The sequence below is a fragment of the Neofelis nebulosa genome, chromosome 4 (assembly GCF_028018385.1).
Source record: "Neofelis nebulosa isolate mNeoNeb1 chromosome 4, mNeoNeb1.pri, whole genome shotgun sequence".
In the NCBI taxonomy this organism is placed as follows: domain Eukaryota; kingdom Metazoa; phylum Chordata; class Mammalia; order Carnivora; family Felidae; genus Neofelis; species Neofelis nebulosa.
Window position 1 is genome coordinate 135,158,503 of NC_080785.1, and position 23,993 is coordinate 135,182,495.

The 23,993-nt window shown below is 44.3% G+C and overlaps 1 protein-coding gene across 2 annotated transcripts in view; it reads left to right on the forward strand.

Moving 5' to 3' along the window:
- Window positions 1-3,377: 3,377 nt before the first annotated feature.
- SUCLG2 (succinate-CoA ligase GDP-forming subunit beta) overlaps window positions 3,378-23,993 on the forward strand; it is a 333,369-nt gene continuing 312,753 nt past the window's right edge. For both annotated transcript variants that reach the window (XM_058726236.1, XM_058726235.1), the window contains exon 1: window positions 3,378-3,534. In XM_058726236.1, the coding sequence (XP_058582219.1) occupies window positions 3,451-3,534 (84 nt within the window). In that variant the 5' untranslated portion in view covers window positions 3,378-3,450. The remainder of the gene's footprint in view (window positions 3,535-23,993) is intronic.

Sequence of the window (23,993 nt, forward strand, 5' to 3'; positions counted from 1 at the left end):
CAACACATCTCTGGCAAAATAGGCGCTATTATTATAATCCCCTTTACACAGATCAAATAACTGAGGCTGTGATATAACTTGCTCAAGATCATGGAGTTTTAAACCACAGAGTTAGTACTTGAACTCGGTTCATCTCCTGTCTGCCTCTGTGCTTCAGTCGGTTACCAGACAGCACAGAAAGCTTTCAATCATGCTATTGCCTGTGGCCATATAGGATATTCAAGCAGTCCACATGGGCAATTTTGATAAAGAAAAAGCATAGAATAGCTATTCATTCTTCCTTAACCAATGCTTCCATCTGTTGAAGCTGACCTAGACCCCTGGGAGAAGGCAGATTTTGTGTGCATGTGTCAGGCGAAGGTCTGTGGACGCAGCATTTAATCAATATGCACATTTACGATTTATCACTCTACATTTAGGAACCCCATGGAGGGAAGCAGAATAACTTATTGATTCACCAGAAAATTTCAAGAGAGTTTGGCATACGGTTTGGTTTGTTTGCTTTCCTCCTTTTCAGAGTAAAGAACCCCTGGAGAAGATTATTTAAAATGCAGATCCCAGACTCATCCTAAGTGATTCTGATTCACTAGATCTAAAGTGGTGTCTAAGCATTGGTGTTTTGGAAGCTCTAAAAATGTAATGGTTCCCTGACCACTACCCACAACCCTCTTCCTGGAAGCAACCACTTTAGGACATTTTAACACTTTTGACTGGCATTTATGCATCTCCATAGTTCTCCAGTGCTATCAAGTTAAGTTCCAAAGCATCTGGGCCTTCTAATCCATGTGTCAGATTGGCTTTAGTGTTTCACATTAGCTATCAAACAAACATTTATTAATAATATTCTAGAGGAAGAAAAATAACACTTATTAAGCCCCTACCATATAAAAGGTCTTTATACACAACATCTTATTGAATACCTACTACAACTCTAGGAAGTAGGTACATACTTCAAGTCACAGGTTTGCAAGGGGTAGAGGGGGCTTTTGAATCCAGTTTGGCTAAAATATCAGTGCTCGTCCCCGTGAAGCACAGTACAGAACCCTGTGGTGGAATCCCTGACCTCAAAGAGCTTTCTGTTTGGGATATAAGAGTAGAAAATAAGGAGGAGTCTTAGGAGGAACTCAGTAAGTTTGATTCATGATGTGTTTGTTTATTGTGCCCTTCTTCTAGTCCTGGTCCAGTGCTAAGCACGGGAGATAACCATAGGGATGCCCATAGTTCTGTTGCATCTTCCCAATCCCTTGGCCACAGAGAAGGTAGAATGACAGAAAGCAGGTAAAGACATTGAGAAATTGCTGACACAAGACTTGGGCCCCCCTTGAGAACCTGGCAGTTTTCCAAATGAGACAGGAAAAACTTAGATGACACTGGATGAACTGGAAAGTCCCCAGTTATATACTAGTGATGGTGAACCAAAGACGGCCAAATGTACTTGAATGGCCATCAGAAAGCCCCTCCCACTCCACTTCCCCAAATCCTGCCCTAATAGAAAAACCTCATCCTGACAGAACGCTCATCAATCAAAGAGCCTCTTAAGAGTTTCTCCTTTCTCTTTATAAAATGCACTCTCCTTTCAAACACCTTCTAGCCTCTGCTGGAAGGAAAGTGATGGTAGCAGACGCCTTTACCATAGTAATGTGTGAATAAAAAGCCTTTGATTAATTCTACAGGTAGTCTGTTTCCTTCTGACAACCAAGTTTAAAGGTATGACCAAGTTTAAACACTGTTGACTGTTTGTAGTGTTTATACTCCAACCTGGCTGGCTAAATGGCAGACCCAGTAGGAGTAATGATGGATGAGATGGGAAATCAGATCCACTCACTCAAGGGGAGGTGTGGAGTAGAATGGTTAGATTCCAGCTTTAGGGTCTGATCCCAAGCTGTGTCACCCTGGGCAAGTTACATAGTGTTTCTGGGGACCTGTTCTCTTTTTGGCAAATGGGAGTAACAGCAGAACCTCCTTGGAAGGTTCATGTGAAGATTAAATGACCCATATCCAGAGGCAGCAGAATGAGTGTAATAGGAAAGAGCATAGATTTGGCACCAAAAAAGGAATCCACAAGTCCATACGGATACAAGTAAATACAAGAGTTAATAAAGAAGTGTAGTATAAAATAAATAAATAAAGAAGTAAAGCTCACTTCAGAGTAGAATGTAAACAAAAAATGTAGAAAATAATGGAATTACCTAATAACTATTTTGCAATCATCGTAGTCATAACTGATGCAAGCAATAATCATCAATAGATGCTAAATCTAGCAGGTAAACTTGTGACAAGAAATGGTCTACAAATCCATTTATATATACTACCTATCAAGAATGTGAAATAGGGCAAAATATAGGTGGGGAATCCGGGTTAAGGATACGTGGGCATTTGGGGGTAATATTCTTGTAACTTGTCTGTATATTTGATTTGTCAAAATATATATTAAGAAAAAATAAACGGAGGGAGGGAAGGAAGGAAACTAGCAGCAATAGTTGCCTAGTTCTGTTACACTGCAAGTTTTCTCATGATCATAGGCTCAAGAGTAAGGTTAAAAAAGAATCTATAACAGCTCTTAATGGGGCACGGAGAGAAAGCATGGGTTTGAACATCATTTCCATTCCTATCAGAGCGGTGACCTCCAGCAAGTTACTCAACCGCTCTGTGCCTCGTTTTCCTCTTCTGCAAAATGGGGATTTTAGTCTGTTACCTACTGGAAAGGTTGCTATGGTGACTAAGAGTTCCTATTTGTAAAGTGCTTGTCACACATCAAGCATATTTGCTACAGCATTTTTATTACCTGCACAGTGCTTAGTGTCAGGAGACTCCAAATAAATGTCTGCTCTTATTATGCTGATTACCGGGCTCAAAACCCTTCAATGGTTTTGCATTGATCTTCCGTTAAGGATAAAAACGTCTTAACTGAGTTCTAGAAGGCTTCCACCGCCTTCGCCAGAACCCTCGCCTCCCCTTTATTCCTTCAAGTCCCAGCTCAGACACAGCGTGCACGGGCTCCTCTGAGACCCCGAGACGAGATCTGAGCTCCGAAGGCCCCCGGTTCCAGTTCCACCGCTCGCGCCAGTGACTACTGTTCGCTTGCCCTTTGGTCCTCGGTAGAGTTTAAACCCCACGACCGCAGGGCTGGGGATCTGCTGATGCTCACAGTGGGTGGCGCGGTGACATGGCCACAAGACCCCCGCAGGCTAAAGGCGAAGACGGGGCGGGGTCGGGGACCGGGGGCGGTGCTGGCCCCGCCGGGCGTGGGGCGTGGGGCGTGGGGCGTGGGGCGTGGGGCGCCGGGGCGGGGCCGCGCGCAGAGGGGCCGCGCGCCGGGGCGCGGGGGCGGCCGGGGGGCCGGCCGGGCCCGCCCCTCTCCTCCTCCTCCCTCCTCCTCCCTCCTCCTCCTCCTCCGACCTCGGCCGCCCGCGCGCAGTCGGCTCCCCCGCGCCGAGTTTCCTGTTTAAGATGGCGTCCCCCGTGGCAGCGCAGGCCCGGAAACTTCTGCGAGACCTGGCGCTCCGGCCCCCGCTGCTGGCGGCCAGGTCCCAGGTGAGCGCGCCCGGTGGCTGGAGCCGCGCGGAGGGCGCTGGCGGGGCAGCCGCCTGCCCGGGTCCTCCCGGCCCTCGTCGTCCTCGCCGCCGCCTGTTTCCTCCCGGCAGCGGGTGCCCGGCGGCGCGGGCGCTGCACCCCCGGAGGCGACGCGCGGAGCTGCTCCCGGGCGCGTGGGAGACCCCCCCCCCCCCCAGCCCCCGCTCGGGTGTGGCCCCGGGGCCGAGGAGGGCGCCACCGTCGGTTGCCTGGGCCCACGCGGAGGGCGCCGGCACCGCACCTGGCTCCGCCTGGCAGGTCGAGAAGTTCTCGGGCCGGGTTTAGGAGACCTGAGGTTTTACCATCCACGTTGCCAGCTCTCCTTTAGAAACGTCTCGACCTCTGAGCGCGTGTGTTAGGCCACGTGAAGAACATGTCCAGAAACCCATCCCAGCCTGGCTGGTATTAATGATTCACCTCCCTGAGGAACTTTCTCCGGGGGGACTGTTTTTGCAGATTTCAGGGGCGCTTGAGTTGGCAAAATGCGGGGGTCGGGGAGGAAAGTGGGAAACGCTCTCCTTTCCCTACAACGAGGAATCAGCCGCGTCACAAACACACGTCAGAGCATTCCCCCTGTCCACTTTCTCCTCGTTTATAGAGAATAGAAAGCTAAGGGGCCGCGGGTGGATGCCGAGTAGCTGTTCAAACTTGGCCTCCTGTAGATTGTAGTTTCTGCTGAATGGCACGAGTGGAAGTATTCAGAAGCCTTTTGGGGGGTTAAAAGTTGGTGATGGTTCTTGGAGAAATCACTCAACTGCTCAACTTCTGATTGTCCACAGATAAGGTCTTACCCCCTTTAAAGAAAGGGCAGCGTGGGGCTCAGCCACAGCTGAGCAACGTCCTTGTTCATTTTCCCCGTTTTTAATTTATGAGAGTCAAATTATCACATGCAATTTTAACCAGGATATGCATAGCATAGTTTTTAGGACAATTTATAAGATAGCTACCAATGATTCTTTGGGTTACTCTAAGCGTTGGCTAATTATATGCAAGGTTTTGTTTTTTTTCTTTTTTCCCCTCTCATTTCCTGACTTCTCATTTCTCTGTTTTTGTTAACGTAAATTTAAAAGGTGCTAATACTTATTACTGTAATAGCCTTAATAGGCACTTGACAGTATGGTGGGATAGTGGAAAGGAATGGCAGTTTTGTCTAATTAAAATCACTAATAACTATTGTAATGCAGTGAGGAGAATACCTCCAGGTGATCAAGTCCTATTCATTATTTAAGTGTTACAAAAAACAACTGTAGTGCTAACTATGAATGCAGGCTTGAATTGATGAGACATATGGGCCCCTGGGCAGTGAAAACTCAAAGCTTTAATTGTTCGAGGAACCCAAGTGTTTAGCCGAGGTGTGGTAGGGCTTCCTGCCTAACCAAAAAGTGAGATCTGAACGCAACACTCCGGGAAATCTGTCTGGGGACAGATAGCCTTGGTTTGGCAAGACTGGGCAAAAGGTTCTGTTACCTCTCTCCATCCAGCAGCTTTGATTTACATCACTCTTGGATGTGTTACCCTGTAAGCACAAGGTTTCAAAGATGAGAATTTTTTAGAAGTTCAGGTTAGTACTTAGTGCCCAAGAACCAGAAATGGACATTAGCCAGTATCTAGTGCAACCAGCTTATTTCACACGTGGAAAATTGAGGCCTAAAGAAATTCAATGACTTGTTCAAAGTTATAAAGAGAGTTTGTGGCAGAACCCCATTCCAGAATAGTTTACTTTTAAGTTTCTGTTACACCGGGCTGTTGCTTGGTGAGTGTAGACTTCATTAAAATGCGTCATGTTAGCATTGAGGTTAGTCTGCTTATCAAGTAGCAACTATATAACATCCAAGTCCTAGAACTACTGACATTTAAATTAAAAAAAAAAATTTTTTTTTTAACTTCATTCATTTTTGAGAGACAGAGGCAGAGCGTGAGCGGGGAAGGGGCAGAGAGAGAGGGAGACACAGAATCTGAGGCAGGCTCCAGGCTCTGAGCTGTCCGCACAGAGCCTGATGTGGGGCTCGAACTCACGAACTGCGAGATCACGACCTGAGCCAAAGCCGGATGCTCAAGCGACTGATTCACCCAGGCGCCCCTAAATTTTTTTTTTTTTTTATAAATCTCTTAGAATTGACAGTATTAGGAGAGTATTGCTCATGACTTTTAAGATACTTTTTAAATTCTTGGGTTCTTCTTAGTATCTCTTCCAACAGAGTCTCCTTTGGTGTTGTGCGTACCTACTCCCTTGGCCACGGCAAACATTACAGTTGAACATGACCCCCTTTTCCCACGAACCTTAAAAATCCTAAGTATTTTGAGAAATTTGTTGCCACTCTTGCCTCACACCTAGTTTTTACTAGGGCCTCGTGCAGAGCTGTTGGGTATGCAGAGATAAAAGGCCCAGTTTCTGCTTTGAGAAATAACTGTAACCACTCAAAAAGTCCCTAGAATGACACTTTAGCTCCCTCCCCTCACCCACCCTGTAGTTAAATTTAACATTTGACACATATTCCCGAGGTTTAATGTCATTGAAATTTCTTATTTCCTCTGCTCTTGGCTTCAGTTATTTGACTTATGATTGATGTTATAGTCTTAGAAAGCCTGCTTTAGCCATTTCTTATTTTACATACATTTTTTATTCAGTCTATACCTAGGACAGGACTGTTCTAGGTGCTGATATTTGGGGGTAGAGAACAAAGCCGGCAGAGCACATGGCCACATCATACTTGATTTTAATGGGGGTGGGGAAGGGCTAGACTGTACATACATACATAAATAATGATGATGATTTCAGCCAGGGACAAATGCTACACAAAGGTAAAATAGAATCCTGGGATGGAGAATGAATAGCTTAGCCAAGAAAGGGTACGTAGATTAGGTGGTCAAGGTAAACCAAGTTGATAAGGTGGGGTTTTTGTTTTGTTTTGTTTTGGCTTGATTTTTTTGTTGCAATGTAACACATGTACTGAAAATGTACATATTATAAATGACCAACTTGAAGCGTTCTCACAAACGGAATATGCCCAGGTCACCAGGTTCAGATAAAAAAACTAATCGTTTAGTGGCAACCCCGAGGGTCCCCTGGTGTTTCTACCTGTTGCTGCCTCCACCCTGGAAAGGGTCACCAAGTCCCTACACTTACACCACCATACCATGGTCTCGTTCCTTTCTGTACTTATGTAAATGGAATTGTACAATATGTAGTCACACATTCAATATTAGGTTTATGAGATCTTGGAGGTGACTTTTTGACATTTGAGCTGAGACCTGAGTAACCAAAAGTAGCCAGCCAGGTGAAACTTTGGGGAAGAGGGTATTAGGCATAGAAGACAGCAAGTGCAAAGGCCCTGAGGCGGGAGTGAGCTCAACATGTCCAAATAGTTAAAGAGGGGAAAGTAGTAGTACCAGTAGTAGCTTGAGGTAGGCAGGGGCCAGATCATGTGGGGATTTGCAGCATCTGATAAGGAGCTTTTAAGAGTCTAGAGTGGATAAGGGACTTGCTCAAAGTTATTTAGCTAGTAAAAAAATAGCTGGGTCTGAAACCCAGTCCTGGCTGCTAAAGATTAGGCATGTAATTACTGTACTGTATAATTCCTACTGCAGACATAGGCTGGCTTTGAAACTTTTAGGGGGAATGTTCTGTGAACTCAGTACTCTAGTAAAGATCTCATCATTGTTAGGGGATTTTTCACATGTAAAGGCTATGTTGCTGGGTCCAAATAGTCCTCCAGTAGAACAGGATGCTGTACTACATGGCAATGTCATACAGCATGACACGGCTGCGGTGGGCACAGAGATGAGCCCACTCTGTAGGTCATGTCACATGGGAATTTTGGTTGAGGGCACAGAGTTTCAATGGTTAATGATAATCCCAAAGGTGGTATTGTTGCCCTTCTGTACACATTCCCTCTCATAATGGCAGGGTGGGGTTTGCGGAGCTGCTGTGTGGTGAAGGGTAGACCTTGTGGGAAACACTGCCTGTCAGGTCCCCAGCTGTGGAGTTGTTGTGTGGTTCTCTGCAAAGCCCAGAGCTTCTGTCCAGGAACTCCTAGAGGAACACATGGTTTTGAAGGAAACTGTTTAAACCCATGCCCTGCTGTTGTATTCTTCTAAGTGGGTGGCTCCAGCTTAATTTTCTGCTCCTTCAGGATGTAGGAGGAGAAAGAGGGATGCATGGCTTTTAGAAGTGAAGGACTAAAGGTCCCGTGTAAGTCCTTATCAGCTAAATGAGCCTGTGGAGGTTGGGCCGGAAGTTGTGACTCACATATTTGTGCCTTTTGCCTAAAAGAATAAATATCTGACTTTTTTTTTTTTTTTTTTTTTTTTACAGCTGCAATTTCTTCTTTTAGAGGAAGAAATCTATCTCAGATAATTTAGAAGCTAAACTGTTGACCTTCTGTGTGGGGAAGACCTTTAAGTGTCCCAAATTGGTTTTGTTTACTGTAAATGAAACTGATCTTTTATGGGCCAGGGATGGAGTGCGCAGACCCATGGTAGTGAGAACGTTGCTGCCTGTGTATCGTAGCCCTGTTCCGCAGGCACAATGCCCAGAAAGTCACTGAAATAATACCTCATATTTTGGGAAGGAAGAGAAATTATCTACCTAACCTCAGATCATTTGTCCTTCACTTCTCTTTACTACTCAGTGTGGGATTGTCACTTGATTTATCACTTTCTGTTACTCGATGGAAATGTTTTGCCTCAAGAACTTGAGAGATTTGCCCACGTTTGAGCAAATTGTAAAATCAATATCCTAATGAAACTTTGGGAGATAATACTCGAGTTAGTCTGGTGAAGAGGAAGTGGGGAGGGCACTGCAGGTGGGGTGGGCAGTGTGCAAAAAGGCAGAGGGGAGAGAGAACGTGGGGGAAAGTGCAGGAGTCAATTCTTGCCACCCCTTTTTGTATGGAGAAGGGAGAGGCAGGTATGTAACTGAAGGTGATCTTCTAGACAAATGAGGAAGGAGGATGGGCTGTAGAAAGCCTAGAACTCAGCATGCATAGAATTCCATCCTAACTAAAAACCAAGCAAATATTGTTCATTTTTTAAAAGAGTTTATTTATTGCGGTACCTGGGTGGCTCAGTCAGTTAAGCATCCAACTTAGGCTCAGGTCATGATCTTGCAGTTCGTGGGTTCAAGCCCTGTGTCAGGTTCTGGGCTGACAGCTCAGAACCTGGAACCTGTTTCAGATTCTCTGTCTCCCTCTCTGCCCCTCCCCAGCTTGGGCTCTGTCTCTCTTTCTCTTAAAAGTAAACATTAAACAAAAAAAAGTTTATTTAGTGAGGTTTTTTTTTTTTTTAAGTTTATTTATTTGAGAGAGAGAGCGAGCACATGGGTTTGGGGAGGGGGGTGTTGCGGGGAGTAACAGAGAGAGAGAATCCCAGGCAGGCTCTGTACTGTTAGAGCAGAGCCCAACTTGGGGCATGAACTCATGAACCATGAGACCTGAGCCGAAGTCGGACACTTAACTGACCGAGTCACCCAGGCGCCCTGCAAGTATTGTTCGTGTAGTTGGTTTTCTGAACACTTGGTCTGTGCCTGGTGGTATTGGGTATAAGCTCCCTGAAGGCGACAACTGTGTCAGTTTAGTTCTTCCCTGTAAACCCAATGTTGACGAGAATGCTGGGCATGTCGAGGTTGCTACATGACTGAGTGAATGCAGATGGGAGATACATGGCCCCTACCCTCAGGGGGCTCAGAGTTTGGTGGCAAAATTGGCGTGCAAACCAAGAATTGTACTAGGGCATGTGAATGCTGCATTTGGGCTGTGTTTTTGGTCCTCTCAGTGGCTGTGCTTGTTCCTGCACTGGGGGGCTTGCTGTGCTTTCCTTCTGAAACATTGTTTCCTCTGCTCCCAGGCCTGTTCTCTTCCTTCACTAGCTCTCTGACTCCATGTTAAATCTTCAGACAGGGCTTTCCCTGAATATTTTATCTGATTCTGCCTCTCCCCAGAGATGTCTCTCTACCCCTTGCTTTATTATGCTAACGTTTTAAAGTCTGGTGATTTATTGTGTTTCTTCTTTGTATATTTATTTATTGTCTGTCTTCTTCCCTCTCTCACAAATAGAAGATTGTGAGCTCATTGAGGCCGAAGATTTTCTTATGCATCACCAGTTTCCCCAGCTCGCCTGACAAGATATTCAGTAAGCTTTTGTGGTCTCAGTGACTGAGTGCGGTTCATAGAGAAGAGGGAAGGGCAGGTAAGTAACAGAAGTTGAGCAACGATGCAGACAATCGAGGCAAGCGAGGAAGGAAGGGGCTGTAACAAGTCTAGTTGTGAAAGGACTTTCATAATAAGACTGTTCATTTCGCATGTGCGCAGAGACCCTATGCACCGTGATCTCTGCATACCATTTCTTTAGCCCTTGCAACATACTGCTAAGGAGGTTGTATTGTCTTCGTGATATTGTCTTCATGACACGTGTAAGGGAACATCACAGAGAGGTCAAGAGCAACTTGCTTAATTACAATTAGAGGCGAGCAAGTCACCTGCCTCATGCTGACAAGCCACCTAGGCTGTTAAAACATTAAACTGTTGCTAAAGGATCCTATTTGGGCGGAAACATCCGGTTACACTGATTGCTTGCATTTCCCAGTCTCTCTGCCCCGAGTGGCTTGTGCTGACTCAGGTGTACTGATCTGTGTACCAGGTTGTCTTCTCCAGGCTCTTATCTGACTCCTTCCCTGGCTGGCTTCAGGCTCTGGGAAACAGGGTAACAGAGAAGAGGGTGTGAGTTCTGCATTCAAATCGAACAATATTCAAATTCTGGGTCTGCCAGGCTCTTGCTTTACAAAACTGTTGAACTTGGTTGAACCTTGATTTATTGTTCTCTGAAAAGGGATAAATCTCATATGTGGTTACAGAGAGTACATTTGACATAATGATATGGTTGGCTCACAACGGTTATTTTTCTTACGGCGAATTTGAAGCTAACTTTACTTGTATTTTTTTATGCTTTACTAAGCTAGAAGCATTTTCCCTTCTCAGATCTGATAAACGTGTTGTTTGCTGCCATCTCAGGGTTAGGCACTAGCTTGGTGTTTTCCACATGTTTTGTTTCCTTGAATCTTTGAACCAACCACGTGGGACCGAGATGATCATTTTCCGTTTACATCTGGAGCACTTGAGGCTCAGACAGTCCATGGCCTGCCTCCTGTACCCCAGTTCTACATTATTCTGCAGGGCGTGAAGAGGGCGTGAAGAAGAGGGCGTGAAGTGAAGGTCTGTAGAAGCCCAAGGTAGCAGTGGGGAAGGTCACATGGTGAGCTCTGTTGCACGATCCTGGATGTGGCTCATTCCAGAAATGTTTGCACATCTTCGTGTTTACTTAGTAGTGATGGCTTCTGGACCTCATGTGCGTCAAAGATCTGAGGTGGCGGGACACCTAAAGAATAGACTGTAGTCACAGCCAGTCCCAGGTGCCTTTAGCTGTCTGCCCAAGTGTGGAGCACTGACTGTAGCGTTTCGGGGATTCTGAAGTTGTGAAATTGCATTGCTTTTGCAGGGTGGGCTCCGGGGGGTGCTCCTGGAGGACAGAGCTTCCTGGTATTCTGACTGCAGACTTGGATCAGTGTGCAGGTGACATGGCCAGCTTTTGCCTCTTTCAAAAATGGTTCCAAAAGAATAGCACTTCAGCACCAGTCACGAAGGCATAGATTTCTTAGGCTTAACTCTGTAAAGTTTATTTTTGTTTTAAAATTGGAGGGATTTGGGGCGCCTGGGTGGCACGGTCGGTTAAGCGTCCGACTTCAGCCAGGTCACGATCTCGCGGTCCGTGAGTTTGAGCCCCGCGTCAGGCTCTGGGCTGATGGCTCGGAGCCTGGAGCCTGTTTCCGATTCTGTGTCTCCCTCTCTCTCTGCCCCTCCCCCGTTCATGCTCTGTCTCTCTCTGTCTCAAAAATAATAAACATTAAAAAAAAATAATAAAATAAAATTGGAGGGATTTGGTATAATGTATAAATTGATGTTGGAGACATGGCCAAGCATTAGGGGTAGTTGTGTGCAAATTTGGGACCTGTGGGGGGGGGGGGTGGCGTGTGGGTCTGGTGTCTCTTTTCCTACTACTTCCTGTTTCTCCATGTGCCCGGCCTGCTTCCATTTCTGGGCTGTCCGGGTACCAAGGTTGTGACTTGTGGGCACCGAGGAATTCAGGAGGGCTGCCTTGTGGAGTTTCGGGTGGCGGGGCAGTCAGAGATGAGGCCGGAGACCAAAGCAGGGGCACCATTCTGCTGATCCTGGCATCTGGTATTGGAGTTAAGGTTTGTTCTTGAGGGCAGTGGAGAATCATTGAGTTTAGATAGTGAGGCAAAGGGGGAAGTTTGAAGCTTTAGAGGACCCTTTCTGCAGATAGGATGGAGATGTGTGGGGGAATGTTGCAAGCATGGGGCTCCCTTGGGGGACTGTGCACTGATTCAGTGCCCTTAGTAATTGTATCAGGAGAATGTGCGTAAGGCAGGACTGGGGTCAGACTGGGTCTAAATCTTGCCTTAAACACTGATAATTCTTTTGATCTGTAAGAATTACGTATTTTTTGGGGCGCCTGGGTGGCGCAGTCGGTTAAGCGTCCGACTTCAGCCAGGTCACGATCTCGCGGTCCGTGAGTTCGAGCCCCGCGTCAGGCTCTGGGCTGATGGCTCGGAGCCTGGAGCCTGTTTCCGATTCTGTGTCTCCCTCTCTCTCTGCCCCTCCCCCGTTCATGCTCTGTCTCTCTCTGTCCCAAAAATAAATAAATAAAAAAAAAAAAAAAAAGAATTACGTATTTTTTTACAAGACTAACTTTTTCACATTTCAGCATCTCTGAAAACTAAACTTTTTTTATTTGAGAAGGAGAGAGAGAGAGAGAGAGAGAGAGAGAGAGAGAGAATCCCAAGCAGGCTCCACGCTCAGCATGGACCTCAAGATGGGCCCCCATCTCATGACGCGGGGAGCATGACCTGAGCCAAAATCAAGAGTCAGATGCTCAACTGGCTGAGCCACCCAGGAGCCCCTGAAAACTAAACTTGTTTGCATACTTGTGATTGATCTACAGGTTTCCTTTTTTCTTCTTCCACCAGTTGTACATAACATGGGAGAAGATGGGGGCTTGCACCAAAATTAGGTTGGCTGCATAATTTGTTGCCAGGTTGGGATACTTTGAAAGTCACCTTGAGCACTGTGAATTGTTACCACACTAGGGCAGCAGGTGTAACAAACCAACACTGTTTCTGCAAAACCCTAACTGAAATGGATGAAATGTTGGTAATGGGGGTAGGAGAGAAAGATTGGCGTTATTAAGGCAATATACTGGTCAGGAGCCATGATTTCTTCTGATCCACAAGGTGCTGCCTCCTCCTATCCTGTGCTGAAAGCAAAAAGGTGATAAAAGGCTCTGTACCATCCCTGAGCCGAGAGGGTGGGAGCAGCCACTCTGGTTATAAAATGTCCCTGCTTATCTTTACTCCTAGAACCAAGTACTTTGACCCTATGGCTGGGTGTTCTCTGGACACTTTGTTAGGGCCTCAGAAAAGGAACATGCAAATAAAGGAAGAGAAATAGAAAGCCCCATACATCTGCCAGCCTTCCCAAGCACAGATGTCTAAACCTGAGCACAGTGACATGCTTTCCCAAGCCTGAAGCCTTTTCTGGGGTTAATGACATCCTGGGCCCTGTTGAAATGGTGTATTCTGGCTTTGTTATTTCCTTCTGTGCTCTCAGTCTTGTGTGGGTGGTGCTGATGCTTCTTAAATCTTCTTTGGTTGAAAGAGACCTGCTTGGGCTTATCGCAAGAAAAATAAAAGGTTTATTGAAAGGGACATGTACTAGAACTCAACACTAATCTTCCTTGGTGTTGGCTCTTCTGTGCCTTTTCTGTACTGTAACCAGTCACTTACTCATGGTTACATCTCTTTGTAACTTCTGCCTGCACATGACTTTGACTGTCCAGTCCCATGCTCACTTTAGCCTCCCATCCCCAAAACATCATCTAGCTTCCATCTCCCAGAATAGTATACTTTTTAGGAGAAAATCTTGTTTGTCTAGCTCACCATTTTGTATTCACGTTTGGGTCCCTGGCCAGCTGATAGATGGACTGTTTGGCATAAGGTATCTACCCCCACCCTGCAGCCCATGGCTAAGATGGGGGGCGGGTCTTAGGAGCAGCACCATGGTATCCCCATGTAGCAGAGCTCTGCATGCAGTGTGGGGGGGGGCGTGGCCTGGTCCATTAAGAACATCATTACATTTTCCATCCTTTGTGAACTTCTTGTCTCTAAGATCACATTTTCATGATTGATTTGTTTCCTTTTTCACATTTCCAACTTTCTGAAGATTTCCTTACGATTCACCTTTTTTGTCTGTGTTGGACTAATTTACCAGAGTTGAAGATAATGGCAGTGGGCCTTGTTTTAGACTGTTTTCTTATGATTACAATGAAAAATATTTCTCAGGAAGGAATTATTAAGTGGGAAGATGGGTTGTCATGAGAAGTCAGCTCATTTGTCCAAATACCCAAATGAGTATTTCAAAGACACGTGTACACAGTGGGCTTCTATGAGCCCAGGGCACTTCGTCAGCTTTACTTGGAAGAGTGTTCTGCGTTGAAGTAACCCAGCTTCTCTTGTGGGTTGAAGTGGTTCACCTCCACTTTACACTTCCCAAAGAGGATTTGTTTGGGTCTTTTTGCCACCACTCAGTAATGAGCTGCTTTCTTGGGCACATCCTTCAAGCTATGTGCAGAGGCCGCTGGTTCCCACACCAGTCCCTGGTGCAGTCTGCTGGGACTGAGGGAGCAGGGTTCATTTCATTCAAACGCATGGTCTTGTGAAACTTACTTATGTATTTTATTTGTAAGACACACGCTTTCCCCCCACACTTCAATGTCTCTGAATTCCAGGTGTGTTTTACACTTGTGCCATAGATTGATTGGGAGGGTTTTTCCCCAATGGTTACATAAAAATGGTACGAAACGCTGTTGTTTGTTAGGTTTGATGAAATTACGCCGTGCCTGAGCTTTCTCAACTGCAAAATGGGGAGAGGTAGAGTAGTCACCCCCCAAAGTTGCACTGAGCATTAACTGAGCTCATGCACACCATCTTAGCACTGCACCCTAAATGGTTAATAAATATTAGTCATTGGTTTTGGTTTTTTTATCACTATAATCATAAAGGCTTTATTTTCATAAAAGACCCCCTTTGATCTTTCCCCCACCTTCCCTCTAAATCCGCTCAGTGCCTTGGCTTGTAAGAAAGGTGGGTAATGGAACCACAGGATAGAGACTCAGAAGAGTCAAGGTATGGAATGACATGAGGGGTGAGGGCAAGGCTGCTTGTGGTCCCTTGTGTGTGTGCTCGGGAGCAGAGGAAGAAAATGAAAATCTCTTGGGAAAAGGACTTTCTTGCCTCAGCACTGATTGGGAGTGGAGTCCAGATTTTTAGCCTTATCAGAAAATATTAGTTTTCCCCCGATCGATGGACCTGTCTTCACATTTTTATAAGGAAACTATGGTATCGTTTGCTTGATGTCCCCCCATCTTCTGATCCTGCTCTCCTAGTTGCTGTCAAGATGCTGTGGTTACAGTTGCCTGGACTTTGAAGGACTTATTTGGGTTAACTTACCTTTGAAAAGAAGGGGAGGAAAACCACATTTAATATGCACTCTTATTCCAGCCTTAGGGCTTACATAGGCCTTTAATAAGTAATATAAAGAATGCTGAACGTTATTAATTATTTTTGATTAAGGGAATAAACTATTAATGGTGAGTGTTTCTTTGTTAAGACTCAGAACTCTTTCTTAAAGTGACATATCATTAAACTTGAAAACCAACAATATAGGGAAAAGAAGAATGAATTTTTCAGTTGATAGCTTTTTTATAATTGGCATGAAAAAATAAATGTGCTATTTGGCCAGTTAGAAAAACGAGATACATTTTGAGATAGTGGAGTTGTAAACCGATTATCCTCACTAATTTAAAATGATGAAGAAGGGTTGAATGACCAAGTGTTGAGGAGGCTCCTTTGAAATGGAGGCAGAACTGTTGTGATTGGTCCTTGGGGAGACTGAGACTATGGGGTAGGTTCTGACATCGATTCAGATGTATGGGTTTTCCAACACCACCAGGCGGTTCTCAGACACCATTTGAATGTCCTGTAATTCAACTCCATTCTGACGCTGCTTGCTGGAGATAATGTCACATCCCACAGGTCAAGGGCTCAATCCTAAAACTTCTGGCTACCCCCTCCCTCACACCAGTCTCAAGTCCACATTGCCACCCATGCTTCTGACTGACCATAGATTTGCTGATTCCGTGATCCCCACTCCGCACCCCCCCACCCCCTCAGGTTCATTCAGTCTGCTAGAGCAGCTCCTGGAACTTAGAGAAACATTTTACTTACTAGATTACTACTGGTTTCTTACAATAAAGGGTGTAAGTCAAGCACACCCAGGGCAAGGTGTGCTACTAGAGTTGTACAGCTCCCATGCTCTCTGAGCACACGACTCTCCCTGGGTCTCGGTGGGTTCACCAGCTCCAGAGCTCCCAGAATCCTGTAGGTCAGGGATTTTTATGGAGGTCTCATCACCTAGGCATGGCTGATTGAATCTTTGGTCATAGGTGATTGAACTCAGTCTCTAGCCCCTCACTCATCCTTTAGGAGGGATACAACTGAAAACTCCGACCCTCTGATTACTAGCTTGGTTCCCCTGGCAACTAGCCCCCATCCTTAGGTGGGGTCCAGGTCACCTTGTGCACATAACAGACCTGTATCACTCTCATCACTTAGGAATTTCCAGGGGTTTTAGGAACTCCATACTAGGACCATGGATAAAGACCAAATACACATTTCTTATTAAAATCACAACATCGGGGCGCCTGGGTGGCTCAGTCAGTTGAGTGTCCGACTTTGGCTCAGGTCACGATCTCGCGGTCCGTGAGTTCGAGCCCCGCGTCGGGCTCTGGGCTGATGGTTCAGAGCCTGGAGCCTGCTTCCGATTCTGTGTCTCTCTCTCTCTCTGACCCTCCCCCGTTCATGCTCTGTCTCTCTCTGTCTCAAAAATAAATAAACATTAAAATTAAAAAAAAATAAATAAAATCACAACATCACAGGTGCTTTTAGGATTGGAGTACCAAATCTAAAACTTGTAGCAGAGCATATTGGGAGCATAATGGATGCTTTCTTTTTTGTCTGATAAAGGTTTACGGTGAGGCTTTTATGAGTGGTATAAAATTGATTTTATAACTGTATTTTATATAAAATATAATTTAACATGGGGAAACTTACAGAGTTAAACTTCAGATAGAGATGAGAGAAAATTATTAAGTTCCATTTCCATTAAAAGGCTGCAAGGGAGTATGACATTTCATTTATCTTAGTATTGGCAGTATATCAATAATGTTATGTCTACAGTAATCCATGAGTTACAGTATTCCTTTCTTGAAGATATTTTGTTCAGTGCTACAGGATGAGTCTATTTTGCCCCAATATACTTCAAAGTATTTTTTTAATAGGCCAGAAAAGAATCCTTTTCTTGGAACTTTGAAGTTTCAAATAAACAATATTGTCGTAATTTAAGTAAAATTAATTATGAATGCAAAGCAGTGTTTTTGTGATTGAATTTTGGGATGTTGAGGGAAGTAGCAAAGGGATTGCTTTTTTGATTCAGAATTTGAAGCTGAAAATGCCTTTTATGTCTCTGAAAACCTTGTTTTTCACTCCTCATGTTTCTCAAGGTACTAAAAATATGTGTATCTATTTTTTATTTAAAATTTTTTTTAATGTTTATTTTATATTTGAGAGAGAGAGAGAGAGACAGAGTGTGAGTGGGGTAGGGCAGAGAGAGAGGGAGACACAGAATCTGAAGCAGGCTCCAGGCTCTGAGCTGTCAGCGCAGAGCCCGACATGGGGCTCGAACTCATGAACTGCGAGATCGTGACCTGAGCTGAATTTGGATGCTTAGCTGACTGAGCCACCAGGCACCCCTGTATTTTTTTATTTAAAATTTTTTATTAATTTACTTTTTAATTTTTATTTTACTTTTGTAAAATATACGTAACGTAAAATTGTCATTTTAACATGTACATTTTTGTGGCAGTAAGTACATTCACACTGTTATGCAGCCATCACCACCAGCCACGTCCAGAACTTTTTCATCTTCCCTTACTGACCTTTGTACAAATTACATAGTAGCTCCCCATTTTCCGTTCTGCCAGCCCCACAAGCTGCCGTTCTACTTTCTTTTTCTATGAATTTCACTCTGGGGACATCATGTAAGAGAAATCATACAGTGTTTGTCCTTTGTGTCCTTTATTTCATTTAGCATAATGCCCTTAAACCTCACCCATACAAGTGCCAGAACTTCCTTCCTTTTTAAGGCTGGATTATATTCAGTTGTGGGTGTATACATTGTATGTTTATACGTGTGCGTAACATTTTGTTGATCCATTCATTCATCAGTGGACACTTAGCTTGCTTTTGCCTTCTGTCTTGTGAATAATGCCTCTGTGAGCATGAGCGTACAATGGATATATATTTTCTATTGACGTTATCCTGAGTAGAAATGCTTTCCGATATATAGTTTGAACTATATTTCCCGTTTCCCATGTCGGGTTAGAATGTTTAAGAAACACCTTTGCTGTTAATATTTTCTTAAATATCCATATTCTTTTATTCTTCCAGTGAGTGTTTGTTAATGCATCACTTGTTAAACGCACTTATTAGGCTCAGATAGGGCACATGGGACAGATGCTGCCTTTAAGGAACGGTCAGGGGGAGACCACAGATAAATGGTCAGTTACAGGGAGAGGCGTTTGGTGTTGTAGAGGGCACCCCAGGGCTTTCTGGAATGCAGCAGCACCAGTACCGTTTCTCCAGGACTCGCCTACACAGTGGCTGGTCATAGTGTCTGTTTAGAAACCTCAAGTTGTGCACATGCAGGAATAGACTCCTGACACTTCCCGCCCGCATTTCATGGGCCAAGCCTGGTGCTGTGCACTGGAAGAGGACTGCCTCATGGCATCCTTACAGTGATCCTAGGAGGCAGGCATTCTTATTGCCATCACCAAGCCCATTTTTTAAAATATTTATTTACTTTTTAGACAGAAATTGGGAGAGTGAGCCGGGGAGGGGCAGAGAGAGAAGGGGACCGAGGATCCAAAGCAGGCTCTGCCCATGCAGGGCTGGAACTCAGGAACTGTGCGATCATGACCTGACCGAAGTCGGATGCTCAACCGACTGAGCCACCCAGGCGCCCCCACCAGGCCCAGTTTTAAAAGGGGCAGACTGTGGTTCAGAGACCGCACAGAGCTGCTGTCACAGCTGTTGTCCCACACGGCTCCTTGCGTTGCCACTCACATCCGTCTGTTCGGTTGTGCCTGTCGTGAGTTGAGTGGTGTCTCCTCCCAAAACAAAATTTATACTTCAAGGCTAACCACTAGTACCTCAGAATGTGATCTCATGTTGAGATAGCATCATACAGAGATTATCAAGTTAAAGGAGATTACTAAGGTGGGGCCTAATCCAGTAAGACTGGTGTCCTTATAAAAAAGGGCAAATTTAGACTCAGAAATGTTAGTAGGGAAAACACCCATCTGAACATGAGTGATGCTTCTCTCAGCCGTGGGACAACAAAAAAGGCCGGCAAGCCAGCAGAAGTGACGGGAGAGGCACCGCCTCAGAGGAACCAGCCCTGACGACACCTTGTTTGCAGACCTGTGACCCAGTACGTTACCCCTAAGCCCCCGGGTCTGTGTTACTTTGTTCTGGCAGCCATAGGAAACGAACATGGTGCCTTTTGTGGTTGCGTCACATGCAAGTTTCTTGACTCATCTTGAGCTTTTCCATCCTGGCCCTTTTGGCCTCTCTGAGTTTATCCTAGAGATGTGTATCTTCCATAGCTGCTTGGAAAGCCAGCTTATGGACCATGAATACAAGTTGTCTTGGTTTATGCTTTATATATTTGTTTTTGAACCAAACATTGTTTCCCCACTATATTATTCACCAGTGTGGGTTTGGGAAGCTCTGACCATTTCTGAAAGTGAGGTCATTTTATTTTATTACATATTTTTACTTTTGAGACAGGGAGTGTGAGTCGGGGAGGGGCAGAGAGAGACGGGCAGAGGATCCCAAGCAGGCTCTGCGCTGACAGCAGAGAGCCCAATGCAGGGTTTGAACTCATGAACCATGAGATTGTGTCCTGAGCCAAAGTCAGACACTCAACTGACTGAGCCACCAGGCTCCCCAAAAGTGAGATCACTTTAAAGCAGGAAGAATTGCAATTAAGAAGAATATTGTAAAGAAATAGGGTGTGAGGTTTGATATCACTTCCTAAATAGGAATTGGGAAATGTGTTGACTGCAGCAAGAAATTGAAATAAATACAGAACCTTACTTATTCAGATGTGTCATTTCTGGTATTGTCCATTGGGCTTACATAAAAAACAAAGTTCATAATTTTTTGATCTCACCCAGTTCTTAACCATTCTCTGTATTCAGACAGCTCATCCAAAGTTAAACAGAGAACTACGTTTTAAAACTTATGTACAGGCCTTTTAAAAAAACAGTTACATATTCCAGCTGATTTTGTAATCAGAAGCTTAACACTAAGCACTGTTTTTCTTCAGTAGTATAAAGTTGAAATTTAAGAATAATCAGCATGCAATCAAAAGCTGATTATAAATGAACAATAATGAACATAAAAGTGAAATCAATTCTAAGGGTTATAATGAAAGAAAAAAGGAGTAATAGCAGTAGTTGAAAAAGGAGAGTAATAAAAAGAGGTTATGCCAATAGGCAAATAGTGGATGAAAATCAGCAGTGATGTTCTATGGAATTCTCAAAGAGTTTGGGGGAGAATGGGAGAAACAAAGATCGTAAGAGTGATCATAAGAGCCAAAATGTGTATAGTTGTATGGATTTACTGCCATAGATGCAGTCATCTAGGAAAAGTCTTAGAGTTTTAGGAACGAATCACATCTGGTTCTGGATGCTGGCAGGTGGCATGGAGAGAAACGGTTCAATTGTATCTGACAATGTAAGACATTCAGCTTCTCTGAGCCTCAGTTTCCTTATTAAATGGTTTAATGCTTATTGTACATTGGTTATGCACCAGGAATTGTGCCACGTGCAAGGGACAGGCACAGCTTGGCAGGATGGCTGCGAAAGTAACACGTCCCAGAGTGCAGGGCGCATATCATTGACACTACACAGAAGTGGGTGGTATCAGATACCAGTGAGTCACACAGTGAGGAAGTTGCTCTCTTAAATATCTTTGACACCTTAAGATTTTGTCCAGGAGAATTTTAGGTTTTGTGCCAGTGTGCTTTTTAAGATCTTCAGCTCAGGACTTTTTATCTGAAGTAGCCAGATCAGTCCCTTTTGTTTTTAGATTGTGTTGATAATTATCTTCTCCTTAGGCAAACAGATGGGTCGTTGTTGAAAATAAAGTTATCTTATAAGTTAAAACCAGTCATGTAAAGAAATTGGTAACAGTATTAGTGTTCTGTGGATATAGCAAGCATTGTGTGTGAGCAGTTGTCATTTGGAAAACTTTGAACCAGAGTAACCTTGGAATTGCTCTCAGTTTGCATTCCCTGGTAGCAGATAGTGAGAAAAGTATTCACACAGAAGTAATTTTGTGGGGGAGGTATTTCCAGGAAAATTTGGAATGGTATGAGGTAAGTTGAACCAGTAGGAAAAGGAGGATAAGGAGGGTGTGTTATTCAGCTGAGACTCAGGGAGGGTACCTTTGCTTTAATTCCACAGGGCAGCTTGGGAGACGGTGTATGTGCATTACACACTGCAGTTGTCCCCATTAGGGGCAGTGGGAGTTGGGTTACTTACACATCCTCATCCCTCCCGTGAGGATATGAATTCCCGCGCACTTCCCGGTTGTTCATGCTCGAGGGCAAGTGAGCATCAGCACCCCATGACAAAGGGCCAACAGGGGCTGGCTGCTGGGAGTGGGAGCACACAGGGACTGTGTAGAGGGATCCGAGGCCATGTGGGTGGAGCCCTGATAGCAACGGCTGCAAGTCTGTTCCATACTTAAGTGACATGTAAGCCACTCAGCTTTGTGCATTGAACATTTAGTTTAGTCCTTCGTGTCTTGGTTTCCTCATCTAGGTTAGAATAACAACAGTAGGAAAACTTTTAATTCTTCTGATGAAATTCTAGAATGTTAGAATGGTTAGACATCTTTGACATTTTCTCTTACACGATAAAGCAACTGAATTGCAGAGAAGTTAGATGTGGGAGACCATTTGTACTGCCTTGGTCATAGCAGGAACTTTGAACCCTTGTCTTTTGATTCCTGTTCCAGGGTGTTTACACTTTTTTACTGATTTACAGCTTCTGAATCAGGTGAGGAAAATGTATTTGGGCCTTGGGATATATTTTGTTTTTGATGTGAATTCTGTGGTTTATGTCTCTGCATGGCATTGCTTGGTTTTTAAGCTTTTCCGAATTAAGAACCATTTGAGTTTCTGCGAAGTGTTATTGGACATTTGGGTTAATATTCCCGTGAACCTTTGCCCTAATAAATCCTAGCTTTTTAATCTGCATTAAAAAGATATTTCTCTCAAAACTTGACATTTTGGTGAAATGAGTTTCTGTATTTTTTTTTGTTTTGAGGCTTTCTTCTTACACGTTTGAAGTGTAATGGACCACAGGAACCTGGAGAGTGTACCAATTTGTGTTGGTCTCCTTTCTGTGGTTCTCTGAGGGAGAAAATAGATGCTCAAGTTTTCTTGGAGATTTTAAAGAATCCCACATATGGATTGTACTTCTACATTAACAATGGTTAATAGAATTTGAAGACAATAAGGAACTTTGAAAAGGATTCAGTCCTAATGCAAACCGCAGGGCCATTTTATATGGGCAGTGAAGACTTGTTTATGGTCCCTGAGACAGAAATCTACCCCAGATTTTGGCTGTTACGTGAACTCAGATTGGTGCTTTAAAGACTTTGTTTGCATTCACCTTTAGTAGCAAATACCGTTTGACTAAGGCTGTGAAGCAGGATGTATAGTTTAGTGGGTTAAAAACATAGGTGAGGGATTATGGGATGGGGAAATAGGGGTTGATAAAAGTTATCAAGGGGTTGATTAAAGTTTATACTTTAAGTTTTAAACATGAGTAATGTCTAAGGGTCTAATTATAACATGGTGACCGTTGGTGACAATATATTGCATAATCAAAATTTGCTAAGAGCGTAGAATTTAAATATTATCACACACACAAAAAAAAAGGTACGTATGAGAGGAGATAGAGGTGGATGTGGTAATTCACTTGTTGGGGTGAATCCTTCCACAGTGTATATAGATCCATCAAATCATTACTTTGTGTACTCTAAATACCTTACAGTTTTGTCAGTTATATCTCAATAAAGCTAGGGAAAAAATAAAAATTAAGCAATATGAAGGCAAACAAACTAAGACAAAATTAAAAATACAGGCTCAGGTGGCTGGGTTCTAATCCTGACCCTGACCTTAGTAACTGCGTGTTCTCTGGTGGGGAACTTAAACTGTCAAAACTTTTCCACCTGTGTCAGTTGAGGAACTACAACAAAGGGGGTGAGGACTTGCAGAGGTAAAGACTGCCGGGCGTGTAGTAAGTGCTCAATAAATGGTGGTGATGGTGATGTTATTAGGAGTACTAGTTGTTTTGTTAGGAAGGATAATAATTTTGTCTGGTTGTTTAATACATTGAACATTTTCTTTTTAAAAAAATTTTTTTTTTAACGTTTATTTATTTTTGAGACAGAGAGAGACAGAGCATGAGCAGGGGAGGGACAGAGAGAGAGGGAGACACAGAATCTGAAACAGGCTCCGGGCTCTGAGCTGTCAGCACAGAGCCCGACGCAGGGCTCGAACTCACGGGGACCGCGAGATCATGACCTGAGCCGAAGTCGGCCGCTTAACCGACTGAGCCACCCAGGCGCCCCGAACATTTTCTTAATAGATCATTTTACATATGGGTATGCCGTGAAGTCGGATTGTGTGGTATGCTTTTTCAAATAGCGAGCTAAATAATTTAAGATAAACACACAACCTACAAGTTTGGAAAGGAAGAATCATTCTGATGGTATTCTCTCTGGACCATCAGAAGCATGTCTTAGATAGTGAACTTGGTACCATGTTGGCTATGGACACGCTTCCTGTTTGCTCTTCAACCCACTCTGGGCCTCATTCTCTTTTCTCCTCCTGCACGTGGACTCAGCATGAAAACACATGCTGATGTTTGTACTGCCCTGAACTATGAGGTCCCCTCAAACACTGGACTTGGCTATCCATGCGCCTCTGTACATCATTTCCTCTGCTGGAAATGTCTTTTCTTGACATGTCTCTTTGTTGTCTTCAAGATTTAGCCCAAATGGTACTTCTTACAATGCCTTCTGTGTTTTCTGCTGGCATCCCTCCCCTACTCCCTCTTGTTTGCGAGTCGGAGCCCCACATCAGGCTCACTAT